General features: G+C 46.4%; 1 protein-coding gene across 1 annotated transcript in view; it reads left to right on the forward strand.

Annotated features, from left to right (window-relative positions):
• The window catches only part of LOC111845071 (fibrillin-1-like), a 66984-nt gene that overhangs the window by 35628 nt on the left and 17259 nt on the right, over positions 1-14097 (forward strand). Inside the window, exons 32-48 of the mRNA XM_072717944.1 lie at positions 1051-1176; positions 6316-6438; positions 6805-6927; positions 7692-7817; positions 7990-8112; positions 8233-8355; positions 8635-8802; positions 10303-10371; positions 10486-10611; positions 11060-11182; positions 11337-11495; positions 11597-11668; positions 11784-11909; positions 12058-12180; positions 12824-12949; positions 13095-13211; positions 13346-13471. Of these exons, the coding sequence (XP_072574045.1) occupies positions 1051-1176; positions 6316-6438; positions 6805-6927; positions 7692-7817; positions 7990-8112; positions 8233-8355; positions 8635-8802; positions 10303-10371; positions 10486-10611; positions 11060-11182; positions 11337-11495; positions 11597-11668; positions 11784-11909; positions 12058-12180; positions 12824-12949; positions 13095-13211; positions 13346-13471 (2079 nt within the window). The remainder of the gene's footprint in view (positions 1-1050; positions 1177-6315; positions 6439-6804; positions 6928-7691; positions 7818-7989; positions 8113-8232; positions 8356-8634; positions 8803-10302; positions 10372-10485; positions 10612-11059; positions 11183-11336; positions 11496-11596; positions 11669-11783; positions 11910-12057; positions 12181-12823; positions 12950-13094; positions 13212-13345; positions 13472-14097) is intronic.

The following is a 14097-nucleotide window of genomic DNA, read 5'->3' on the forward strand; positions in this document are numbered from 1 at the left end:
GAGCCCTTCTTTGAACACAGAGCACCATCTAGTGGGGTCAGAAAATACAGCAAATGGTTCATGACGCTTCATTTGACCAAACATAGCAAATACTTTGCAAAATGAAGAAAGTAGGGCCCATTGCTACTGTCTGTGGGATCAGGCATGCAAGGATGCAAGGGCATTTCAGGGTAAGGGCACACTGCGGTCTCTCACAGGTGACAATGAATCCTCGGGTGATGGTTAGGGATCTGTAGATATCTCAAACACCAAGATTTTTGGGTGCCTGAAGTGTGCTACAGACCACCTGGACGCTCCGGAGCACTCCAGAAACTAAGATCTGTGGAGAGGTAAAGCAAAAGTGGAAGCTTTTAGTAAATGTAACACTGCGTATACAGACTTAAACTGCATCCCATCTGTGAAGCATGGTGGGGAGGGTATATGGTGTGACACTATTTAACTGCCTGGGGAGCTGAACAGCTTGCAAGCATTGAGGGACCGAAGAATTCCAAGTTGTATCAAGAAATTCTACAGCAGGGTGCTTGCCTGTGACATACATCTCAAACGAAACTGGGTCGTGCGAGACGACGATGATCCAAAACACAGGGGTAAATCAGCAACAGAGTGGATCAAACAGAAGAAGTTACGTACAGTATTTTAGAAAGTCCTGACCTCATTCCAGTTGAAATGTTGTGGCGTGATCTGAAGCAGGCTGTTCGAGACATCCCAAAACTACACAGGAACAGAGACCAAAACGCGTGCAAAATCTTACAGTTCTAGTCAGCAGCTACAGAGAGACTGAGACTATTACCAACAAAGGAGTTTTCTCTAGTTAATAAATGTAAGAATTCAAATAGTTTTTCCATCAATGAGCCTACTTGTTTAAACTATTTGTTCAATAAAGATATGGCAATGTAAGTGGTGCGTGTTGTTTGATAAGTAAGACTGTTGTTTGATAAGTATATGACAGTCCTTTCAGGCATATAGCAGACAGACATTTATTTGCTCTTTATTTTTAGGTGAAAATGGATGAAATGTGAAAACCTGTCACTCCTCTCTTTGTTTTTTAAGATGTCGACGAGTGCAATCTCAATCCCAACATCTGCTTGAATGGGAACTGTGAAAACACGAAGGGCTCGTTCATATGCCACTGCGACCGGGGCTACTCCGTGAGGAAAGGCTCGACGGGCTGCACAGGTAGGCCTGTCTCCATGGTGCAAATATCTATGCCCATCCTGTCCGCAACAGTCAAACGTCCCACTCAAAATAAGTAGCCAATCAAACCATGTGAGTTAAAATAGTGACCAATCAAACTGTGTCCTGTAAAGCTAACTATCAATTGAACTGCTGCTATTTTGACGGTGTCTGCTCAAGCTGTGTCCAATGAGCTGGCATTCAGTCAAAATATGTCCAGTTAAATTAGTGCCCCGATTTCAGTGAGCCGTTTGATGTGAAACATATGGAATAAAAACCAGCCAGGGAACTCCATAAAATGTGAATAGTGCAAATTCAGGTTGCTACGGGATGTTTTTCAAGAACTCATGGTGAGTCAGTGAAACCAAACAGATTGGCCTGGGCTGGCCGTCAACCGCAGATGCTTACTAGGTCATATCGTTGGTCCTTTGGTGTTTTCAAACTCCTTTTCAAATGATTCATAGAGCAAAGCGAACAACTGGACAAATGTATCCCTGATGTGTTCAATTTACAAAGGGAATTAAAATACACTTATCATTGGCCTCTGTGCTGTGATATATTGTTCCTTTAATAAAGTAATTATTGTGTCATGCACTCAGCATCAGACAGGCTTCTGAATTACCCCAATGAATCATAAATCTGACCTGAGTGATTCAGCTACATAAAAACAGACAAACCGCCTAGTACTACGATGTGGTCAAAGTCTTACCGCCGGTGTCAGGAGCTGAAATTGGCAGAATTTGGTGGGTTGTGTGGTGTGTGGATTCTGCTGATGTTTCACAGAAACGGGCGTCTTCGTTTTCAAACATTTCAAATGAAACGTCAGGGAGAATTTCACTCAAAATAGGTGAAACGTCAGGGCCGTTTTCGGCTAATATGAGTGGAACAGCGGAAAATCAAACGTGTTGGACTAAAGGCGGGATACTGGATCCAGGAAAGGGGGTTTCCATGGGTAGTTTCAGGCTCTTTTGGAGTTTTGCCATCCTAACTGGGCAGAACATGGCAGTGATTAAGGGCAAGCATGGGCTTGGATCTAACTGCCTACTGGTTTAGGGTTTTGAGGAGCCCTACTGTTCTATACTTGAAATACTCTCCCTGAGATCCATCTCTGTGTCGCTCTACCACCAGACCATAATGCCAGAACAACAAGGCTAACGTTTCTGGGAGTGTGTGAAGATTGCAGACTGTGTAATGGTGGTACGATAGTCATGAATGGGAGCCAGTGGTCAGCTGTTGTTAGTTAGGGCCCTTTGATTGTTGGAGGTCTTGGTGTAACCAGTAAGGTGTAACAGTTCACTACATTATCAGCATGCCTTGGGAGGGAACACGATTAAGAATGTCTCTTGCTGGAGTTTGTGTCCCCTGTAGTTATACGATGAAATTTGTTTTGTAATTAGGCTACGCCATGCCAGTAAATCAGAAGAAATCATCCAAAACAAATAAATATGGGGGTTCAGCAGACTTGAGTTCTCACCACTCGTCCATTTGGGTCGCTAAATTATTTAGCGTGGGAAAGCTGGTGCATCTGGATGACAGAACGAAAGATGAAACGGACTGGGGCTTCATTCGGGGGAATCCCCTGTTCTGAACAAAAAATTGGGGGGATGGCGGAACTGTACAACAAAGGAAATACTTTGGAATAAACACACTCGCCGTCTTGGCAGGGAAGAACTGAGTAGGAAAAAAAAGCAAAACAGGACACAGAACGCTTTCCTGGGAAAATTCGGGAATGAGAAACAGGTGCAAGGGCCGGTCACCTGACTTCCTCCGCCAAGGTGGATGCTGGCCCCTATCAGTTAGTCGAAATCTCCCTTGTGGCTCGATGCTGATGAGGGCTTCCTCGGTGCTGGTGATGTCACAGGCCCAGCCACACGAAGGGGCTGCTTTAGGAGACGTGAGGTGCACAGGGCTCCCCACATGCCGCGATGTTCAGTGCACAGTGCCAGTAAGCAGCTAGTTTCAGAGTGTTGGGAACACTTCTGGTTTTGATGTTATCCATACCCCTGGAACCAGTTAACTAGTTATACTTGATTAATCAGTGGAATGACACGCTTTACTGTTCGCATAGTCTGAGAAAAGCTCTCCAGCTGGAGGTAATTCCAGGACAAGTCCTTCATGCTAATTTCTGTTGCTTGTTGGCGATGTCATCGCTGAGGGCATTGTCGTTGTGACGTCGCCGCATGGCGGCTCTGCTTCTGTCGTGAGGAGGGAGCCAAATGCCACATTCGGAATGCAGCAATTTGTCTTTGTCATCAGACGGGCCATAGGGCAGCTATTGTAAATGTGCGCAGCCCAATTTTCAGCAGACCCACTAAGGTGGCTGCCTGCTGGTTTTAATTAACTTCCAGACCACGTGACTTGTCATCTGTGATTTGTTCCCCGTTGATAAACGGACAGATCTTTCCTAATTGGGAAGGCTTTGGAGAATCCTGCTTTTCCCCACATATGCTTCCCACATAGATGTCTATATTGTGCCTGTTTGAAGAAGTGATATTGCAATGGGGATCGTGTGGAATTACACAGAGATATGAGTCTTGGCAGCTTGGCACATTTTGACACACCAATCTGTCTGGCAGCTCAGTGGCTCAGTGCACAGTGGTATTGCTGCTTCATACCTCCAGGGCTGGGAGTTTGGATACCCTCCCTTGGTCTGTCTGTGGAGTTTGCCCATAGGGATAGGCTGTAGGATCACCATGACTCATGAATCTGGATTTATAGTATGGATGGTGAATTTAAAACATTAATATCAAATTTTATGATTTACTGTACCATTTGTCATTGAATAATACTGTCATACCTATCCATTGTTCAGCCTGTCAGGGTTGCTGGTGCCTCAGAGTCTGTCCCAGGCAACAGAGGGCACAAAGCTGGGTGCCACACAAAAACATGCTCACTGTCTCTCTTTGGACCGTGGAATAAGACCACAGAACATTCAGGTCCCCCCCCCCCCCCTCAGAGCAGAGGCAGCATTCGAACCCTCATGCCTAGAAGTGTGAGGTGACAGTGCCCCCCACTGAGCCACCCCAATACTGCACAGCCTCACATGCTACAAAACACACATCATCTGAAATAACTTCTCAGTGGCTGAAGTATGCTAACATATAAATGACTTCTAACAGTATAATTTTCGTTTTGCCTTTAACAGTATATTAACTGTGGACACTCATGGCGACAAAACAGTTTGAGACATTATTTCAAGATTTTGATACTTTTACTGGATTTACTTGAGGCATTTATAAACCTGTGGAACAGTTCTGTAGGAAAGTGGTGTCTGGTTCACGGTCATTTTCAGCATTAGCTAAAGCTTTCGCTCAATCGCGGACCTGATCCGGCTGTAAACGTTTGCCTATGGGGAATAATTACCCTTTTATGTAGCATTACTTGAGCGCATAAAGATAGGGTGGGAATACATTTGTGCAGCAGAGAGTTTTAGGAGAGGCTCTGTGCGGGTCACATTAAATCACTTGCACAGAGACTTCTTTGTAATCGGCATGGGAAGTCCACAGCAAACAGCGAAAATGCTTTAAATCACATTCGGTGATGCCTGAAGTCATTCTCTTCTTTTCTTCCTTGACAGATAGAATCATCCCCCATCATATGAGAAGCATTAGCCTCTAAAACAGTCCAAACCCATCTTTATCGTTACCAAGGCCTGGCCGCACGGGTCCACGACAGCCCCTCGCATGCGATGACGACCTTGCTTTTCCAAGCGGAGTTCCTGCATTCTTTGCAAGATGTACATATTTTTCCTCATGAGGCTTCCAGGCACCATGAGAGATATCTTTAAATCACAGGCATCCTGTACTCAGACAGAGTATAATGTGTTCTTTAGACCCCATATTAAGAATCATTTTATGGGCTGGGAATTTAAAACAGTCGGTGTGAAAATGAAGACTGGAGCTGTGCGAGATTCTGGGGCAGCCTGTAATTTTGGGGTTACTAAGTAGATGCACTGAGAAATAAGTACATACCGCATTCTGTGAAGCCTGGCGTGGCTGGTTTTATGGTTGCCACCTATTCTGTTCAGCATAACCAGTTTCATGCTGCTAGGGAGGTTCCTTTCCAGATACTGTTTTTGTCATGTGGCTGGGCACAGAATTTTTTTTCAATACCACATCATTATAACATTTGGTTAAAAACAGATGGGCTTCAGATTATGGCGTATTATTCAGGACTTCATGACAAAACAAGGCTTTCACCTCTCTGGAGGTTGGGACAGGACTTCTGAGCTGGAAGTAGATGGTTCCCCAACACCTTTGGACCTTCGGGAATCCTGGGTCCCTTTCTGCTCAGTAGGACCATGTACTGGTTCTCTTGGACCCTCCAGGGGAATCATCTAAAACAAAGGCTTGAAACATCCGCTGAAGCGTGATCTGGGTTCATAAGCAGGAGCTTAATTCTAGTGGTTAATAGCAAAGCCTGTAATCCTCATTTTCTTGAGAGACTGTGATTTAATTATAATTGGAAAGGCCTTTAAAAGCATATTAAGTTTTGCTTTAGGTTAGGCATGATTTGACTCATCTGTTTTATTTTTGATATTTTCAATATCTGGAGTTTCCAATTAAACATCTGGACATGTACATTTGCCAAGTGGGAACATATAAAAGAATTCAGCTAAAAAGCAGTAAGAGCACATAATACTCTCTCTGTTTATTTGTCCATCTGCCCGTCTCGCAGAGTGTCGTTAAGCGTGCCAGCGTACGCAGATTTAACACGCCTGCAGGGAGCTTTCTCCCCACTACCATGTTCAGCCTTTTCGCTTTGTCTGCTTGGCGTTATTTGCCCCCTGCTCTCTGCATCCATAGCGTCCTCCCGATCGTCACAGGAAACTGTGGCTGCAGGGCCAGTTAATTTGGGGCTTAATTTTTAGTCGGACCCAGAATGCTCCGGAGCCGGCAGCATGCACGGCGAGTCATCACGCAGCAAGTTTGGCGTACTGAAAAGTATGATTTTGTAATGTGGGCTGTTTTTGTGACCTTTATGCAGGTGTGGTGGGCAGTGCCTAATCCCTCAGGATAGGTAGCCAGTATGTGTAGCAGTCAGATCGTTCTGGCAGCTACTATTTTCGGTGACTTTACTGGGTTGCCCTGCTTGTGATGGACAGTGTGTTTATTCCCGTCTGTCTGGATGGCTTCTCCGCAGATATTAACGAGTGTGAGATCGGCGCGCACAACTGTGACCGGCACGCCTTGTGCACCAACACGGCAGGGAGCTTCAAGTGCAGCTGTGGGCCCGGCTGGATCGGCGACGGCATAACCTGCACCGGTGAGCGCGACGCGCCCGCCTGCCACCAGGGGGCATTTCTGGTTTGCTTCAGTCAATGACTCCGGCTGGAAGTGAGGATGCCTGAGCTCTGCTGTATAGCTCTTGCATTCTGATCCTCCATACACTTCTTACTGGGTATTTATCTGTCACAAGCCTGGCTCAACTTATACCTATTCGAGTCCTTGACAGCTGCCATGTACTGTCTGCCTTGCTTGTACGTGGGATTTGGAGAAAAGCATATGCTAAATTAAAAAAATAAATAAACAGATGTGAATGTTAGCTGAACTGTTGTATGTCTGAGACCCCTCCCCCACGCTGTTGTACATCTGGGACCCCTTGTGAACCCCACCCACCTGTACGCTGCAGACCTGGACGAGTGCTCCACCGACACCAACCAATGCAACCACAACGCGGAGTGCAGGAACACCATGGGCTCCTACCGCTGTGTCTGCAAGGAGGGCTTCACCGGGAACGGCTTCTTCTGCACAGGTCTCTGCAGCCCCCGCGCTGTCCACCCGCCCCGCAATACACGCTAACAGAGCTCCGGCCCTGTGCTTTCATGCTTGCAGGTTAATTCAGGGCGTCTGAGTAGAGAAGTCGTTTCATATCCCTGATGAAAACGTATCTCTTACAGTACAAACTCTGATGGTATTTCTTGTTATGTCTAGGAAGGTTATGGTGGATAATGTTGCTGTTTTATATGTATTTCTGTTATTGGCTTGACTCATTTCAGTGAACTCAGACCCCAAATGCTTTGCTAATTTCTCACATGAACACGAATTACAATTAAAATGCAAAGCTCATTACATTTGAAAACCACTTCCCAATTCTCCGAATATAATCACTGCAGATTACAGCAACCTTCGAATGGTTATTACTGGAAATATATAGACGTGACTAAATGGATCCAGCATGCGTTGGCGCTGACGTTCCGTGTGCACTGACCGCCGTCCACTTGGGGGATTTCATCACAGCACTACTGCTAATCTTACCGGCGTTAAGGCTGCAGGGTAAAACTTGGCAGCCGGTGAAAATGCGGCCCACAATTTGTTACCGAGCACGGGTGGGATCACGGTCAAGGTCGCTGAAGCGTGGATTTTTAAAAGAGGCAGTAACTGTACTCCTGTGATGAGGAATATGTGACGCCTGGTGCTGTTTCAGTAGCTCAGCACTCACCGCTTTTGGCTGGACCTGTTCTGAAACTGTGAACGTCTGTTTCTTTTTGTGTTCCGCCTCGCCGGGTTCGGAGACAGACGTCGACGAGTGTGCAGAGAACGTCGACCTGTGCGAGAACGGCCACTGCCTGAATGTGCCGGGCGGCTACCGCTGCGAGTGTGACATGGCCTTCATCCCAACTCCAGATGGGAAGGCGTGTGAGGGTGAGCTTGCACCTCCGTGCTGAGAACCAGCTCCATCCAGCTATACAGGATCCATTTACTGTCTCCCAAGTCTGCTATTGGCTATGACAAGACAAGTCAACTGAATTGTTGTGGACTTGATTTCTGTATCACCATGGCTAGTTAAGTGTCTGTCTCATCTTTCTGTTCACAGACATAGACGAGTGCACCTTTGAAGATATCTGCCTCAACGGGAGGTGCAAGAATACACCAGGCTTTTTTCATTGTGAATGCGACACAGGGTACGAGCTGGACAAGAGCAGGGTCAACTGCACAGGTAGAGGCTGCCCCCCCGCCCACTGGGACCCATTACAGGACCCAGAATCTCTGCCTGTCAAACCAAGAGTCTGGTTCGCTCACCCCAAAGGCACTCATTAATTCCTGGTATATTTTCCAGATATAAACGAGTGCTCCATTCCAACCACGTGCATCAGCGGCATCTGCATCAACACTCAAGGCAGCTACATCTGCAACTGCCCACCGGACTTCAGGCTGAACCCGACCGGGGTTGGCTGCGTGGGTGAGACGCGTAGTCAGGGCCTCATGGGAAAGGAATCCTCTCGGGTCCCTGCACCCACTGTAAACTCCCAGTTTTAGCTTGTGTGCAATTTAACACAGTTATATTTAAGGCTAACAGGTGTGTCTGAGCAGAGAAACATCCAGAATGGCCTCATGGAAATTTATGAATGATGCAGGAGTCCAGTCAGTAGGACCATATTGAATCACCTTTTTTCAATTAAGGACAAGATTACCATACACTAAAGACTCATCTTCCATTAATATGTGCGCTGTTTCCTAGACACTCGATCTGGCAACTGCTACCTGGATGTGATTCTGCGAGGCGACGCGTCTGAGAATCTGGACTGTTCCAACGAGATCGGTGTGGCGGTGTCCAAGGCCTCGTGCTGCTGCTCTCAGGGCCGCGCCTGGGGACACCCGTGTGAGGCCTGCCCCCCTGTCAACTCCAGTGAGTCTTGCTGTAGTTGGATAATCCTCTAATCAGTTACCAAAATTCCAGTTTAGTAGGGTTCTGCAGAACACATATAACAAATACAGAATGTTCCAGAAACAGCACATCTCATTCAGGCAATTAAGTATTTATCAAGGCCTTTATTATTTGAAACACAGGCTTCAGTAATGTAGACTTATTCAGACAATGTAGAATTAGATGTGTGTGTGTGTGTGTGTGTTTATTATGGGTGTAATGGTAAACAAAGGTCACAGTTCTGCACAAACCTTGGTTTTGGGTTCACAGTTTGGTGCAGGTTCTAAACATCAGTGAAAACAATTTGTTTTGAAGAGAGAGTTGAGCCAGAAGGCAAAGTGATCCATGTACCAGTCAATCTGTGTTCCTCACCTGTGGTCCTTTGCAGAGCATCTTCACTCAGCCTTAGAGGTAGGGTGAGATGATTGGGCATTCAGGACTCAAAGGAGCCGCTCTTCCTCCAACAGGAGTCTGTTGAGGTGGCAGAACCAGCACATGCTGGAGAGATTATATCTCTCAGCTGGCCTGAGAGCACCTTGGTATTCCCCTGGGGGAGGTGGCTGGAGGAGATGGCTGGAGAGAGAGAGGTCTGGGCATCCCTGTCTCATTATAAAAACAGGAGCAGGAAAGAAACAGGACTGCGAGGGGTCAAAATGGGAAGGCTGGGACTGGGAAGGACACAGGCAACAGGAAGACTGACGTTAATGATTGGACTGGGGAACACCAGACTGGGAAGCACGTATATACGGGACTAATGAGGGACTGAAAAGAATGGGATGTAGTTGGGAAGAAACAGGAGGGTTCTGGAGGAGCAGCAGTGACCCCTGCTGGTCATACTGGGCGATGGCCAGGACGGGTCATGACACTACTGAGTATGGTACCATATTTGTAGCGATAAACAGAACAAACAGAAAGCCAGAACTGAGCCTGATCTGAATTTCCCAGCAAAATTAAAATTATTATATTGTTAAAAATGCCACAGGGAGACTAACTTGCAGAGGCTATTTCTGCCGTCCCTGGACATAAACACACCAATCTCTAATGAGTTAGTATATTGGATGTGTTTCCAGCAACATAACCAAGGTGACAAACAGTCTTGATCCTATTAAGTACTCTCTCTTCTGTATTGGTATTAATTATTGGGACCACTTAAATTTTCCTAAACTGCCCATAACAGACTGTAACCACCTCACAGCTACAATCAGAATAATGTTTTTAGTGTTGAACATTTATTTTTCAATTTTGGTTCCACCTGTGTCAATAAATATATTCATTCATTTCATTGTGTACCGAACTGAAAATGGTGTACTGAACAGTAGATGACAGATATGTGTATCGTATAGCATTAGTACTCACGCTGTGTTTCTCTTGTATTTGACTTTATTGTATTTTATTTTGGCTGTCGTTAAATAACATGAAATAAGGGATTAGGTGACATGGGGAACAGCCCCTATTATGCTAAATTTTCATGCTCTCCTTCAGCCTTATACAAAACCCTGTGTCCTGGAGGGGAAGGATTCCGGCCCAACCCCATCACTGTCATTTTGGAAGGTGAGACTCATCTTCATTGCCTTTGCTCTCATAATGCAGTTATAGGGGATCAATTTTAAGGTGCAGTAGAGTGTGTCCCTTGGAGATTGTCCTTCCTCATTTTGTTTTTGACAGACATCAACGAGTGTCAGGAACTTCCAGGCCTGTGCCAAGGAGGATCCTGCATCAACACCTTTGGGAGTTTCCATTGCGAATGTCCTAAGGGTTTTGAACTGAACGAGGAGACCAGAATCTGTGAAGGTAAAAAAAATGGGGGATCATTAACTGAAATGAAATCGAGACCAGGTCTGTCATGCGGCCCGTCTTGACAAAAACTGATGCATTTTTACTGCCAGACCTGCACCAACATGTCACACAAGCTGAGGAATTGTAGCAGTGTGGTTGAATTTGCCCTTGTGCTGAGCCCAAGGCAACCCACAGCAGTTACAGGGCCTTGTGTTGTGGTCCCAAGCCTGGACAAGGGCAAGCTCTGCTAAATACATAGTTTAGAATTCAGAAAACCGTACTGTGAGAGACAGAACTCACTGTACTTAAGTCTTTTCAGTGGAGTGTTCTTACTGGAGAGGAATCAAGAATCTGTATTCATCTGCTTATGTGTCCCAAGTTTCACAATCAACAGGCAAAATGGCTTTTGTTGTTTTTAACGTGCTTGGTCAGCAGTGTAGAGAATGAATGACTGTTGCCGTAGATGTTGATGAATGCGAGAGACCAGGGATCTGTGGACCGGGCCAGTGTTACAACACCATTGGAAACTACACTTGCATCTGCCCACCGGACTACATGCAGGTCAACGGTGGAAACAACTGCATGGGTAAGATGGCCGCTCTTCAAACCAGCTTCAGTCAGTCTGGAAGCCATATTTATAGGCAGGCGGTGCTGTCGAAGACCTCAAGAAGTCGTCCGTGTTGACAGCGTCTGCATGTCGCCTAGTTTGGTTATTTTTCTTCTTTGTCTTTTGACTCCAGACATGAGAAAGAGCCTGTGCTTCCGGCATTTCCACTCGGAAAATGGCACCTGCGACGGCGAGCTGGCCTTCAACATGACCAAGAAGATGTGCTGCTGCTCGTACAACATCGGCCGGGCCTGGAACAAGCCGTGCGAACAGTGCCCTGTGCCCAGCACCAGTGAGTCATGCACCCGGGAGGGTGTCGGGGCGACCAGCAGGACTCGCTGAAGCCCCGAGGGCCCACTAATCCACTGCTGGCTCTCTCGCTCTGTACTGTAGATGACTTCACCATCCTGTGTGGCAGTGAGAGGCCTGGATATTACATTGACATTTACACCGGACAGGTCATTGGTAAAGAAAACGCTTGTAAACTTCACCTAATATACACTAATGCTACTCATAACAGTTATCATTGATATGTGTACAGTGTATTGTTGCCTGTGAGGAATCCGTTGTTGTTTGTCAGATATCGACGAGTGCCGAGAGATTCCAGGTGTGTGTGAGAACGGGGTCTGCATCAACATGATCGGCAGCTTCAGGTGCGAGTGTCCGGCAGGCTTCATCTACAATGACAAGCTCCTCATCTGCGAAGGTCGGTTCCTGCTTTTCAGTCCCCGTGTCCATCCCGTTCACTGGGAAGCGGACAATTCTGAACTTTCTCGGATGTTGGCAAAAGCCGACTCGCGTGTCACATGTCTGTGACCTGATGAGTTTCATGTCTTGCTGTGTGTCCTATGAAGACATCGACGAGTGCCAGAACGGGCCGGTGTGTCAGCACAACGCAGAGTGCCTGAACCTGCCGGGGAGCTTCCGCTGCGAATGCAAGCAGGGTTATCGTCTCACCCCCACCGGACAGTGCCTGGGTGCGTCCTCAGCCTAGAGAAGGCTCTCCATCCTCCACTATCCTGCTGAGCAGAGCAGAGGCACCTGAACATAAGAAATATGTATTGTGGATGTGGTTCCTCAGTCTAACGCTGGACTGGCAGAAAATAAGATTTGCAATGATAGAGTTTGCAGTGATAGAGTTTGAACAACAAATTTTCATAATACTGAAGATTTTAGTAGTGCAAAGAGCAAAACACTTCATTTCTTGTCTCCTATGCATACAGCAGTTTTAATAATGTAGTGATTAGTCAAGATTTTCCGAAAAGATCTACTAGGTTAAATAATGTTTCAGAAATTGTCTGTTGACTGTGGTTTTATTTCCCTTGTTCGGGAAAATTGAGACATGAGAACATTTGTTATTTAGCAGAGAAAAATTTAAGTTATTTTAAGCATTGGATATTATTCAAAACTGTTATTCATCGATTTGTTGCTCGCTTCTAAGCAAGAGTTTTATGTATTAAACTTTGCTCCAGCATATTGTGTGTGTGTGTGTGTGTGTGAGTGAGTGAGGCTCTGGCTGTAATAGTTTCCTATTCCTGTTGTTGCTAAATTATTCAGTTACATCACATTGGACCAGGGTTCCCTAACCCCCAAAGACCTACCATTCTCCTCCCCTTTCAGATCGCAATGAATGCATTGAGAACCCCAGCATCTGTAATCCTGGGAAGTGTTATGACACTGACGGCAGTTACAAATGTGTGTGTCCAAACGGCTTCAAGGCCACTCCCGATCTGTCTATGTGTATAGGTGAGTTTCACTGGCTCAAGGCATGAACAGTGAACATAGATATATGTATATAGAGAAGAGGAAATGCAGGCCTACAGAACCGATAGTAGAGGCCTGTGATACTAGAAGGCTGGGCCACATGACATATCTGTGCTGTCGGATACAGATGTGGACGAGTGTGAAAGACAGCCGTGTGCGAACGGGATCTGCAAGAACACAGTGGGGTCCTACAACTGCCTGTGCTACCCTGGCTTTGAGCTGTCCCACAACAACGACTGTATCGGTGAGCGTTTCCCCAACGTTCCCTCTCTTTTTGCCATCTCCTATGAGGTCGGTGGTCTGACCTGCCATATCGCCAGCTCTCCCCTGCCCATCCTTGCTGTCACGGCTGCCATTTAACCACACCTCCTTTCTCAGACATGGACGAATGCTCCTCGCAGAGGACCCTCTGCCATAACGGGCACTGCATCAACACGCTGGGCTCCTTCACATGCGTGTGTCGTGAAGGATACGAGCTGACGGCCGACGGCAGGATCTGTGTAGGTGAGGAACCTGTCTGTCTGCGTGTCTCTCTCTCTCTGCATCTCTCTGTCTCTCTCAGCAAAAACATAGGCCATCACAAAGAAGCAGTGCATCTAGGGCCAAACTGAACACCTTTGACCTTTATACAAAAGGTTAATTGCAGGTTCTGACCTAGATTTAAAGAGGTATCTGTGTCTGGATCATCATGGATGGGTAAAAACTGTAAGTAAATGGTAAATGTATCAACCAAGCAGCTAAATGTCATTTGTAGACTTGCACAATAACACGTTGTACTGATTCATTTTACGGCCAATTTTATGGCTTGTTGCGCCATGTAAAGTGGTTTTACTTTTGCAAGTTGCATCACGTGTTGTGTTCTGAAACCTAGATTTATTTACACTTTAGTGGTTCATTGTTTATCTGTGCAAAGGTCAGTGGGCTCCTTGAAAGCGCAGAAAAGACTAGGCTTCACAACAAAGAGGATTTTTAAAAGGGTTGCATGTCTTCCATTCAGGACTGTAGTTAGAAGGTCCTCGCTGCAGCCTGCGGGATGGGGTGGGGCGAGATGTGGGCGGACTGAGATGTGGGCGGACTGAGATGTGGGCGGAGTGAGATGTGGGCGGACTGAGATGTGGGCGGACTGAGAT

This window comes from Paramormyrops kingsleyae, chromosome 11 (genome assembly GCF_048594095.1).
Source record: "Paramormyrops kingsleyae isolate MSU_618 chromosome 11, PKINGS_0.4, whole genome shotgun sequence".
Taxonomy (NCBI): Eukaryota; Metazoa; Chordata; class Actinopteri; order Osteoglossiformes; family Mormyridae; genus Paramormyrops; species Paramormyrops kingsleyae.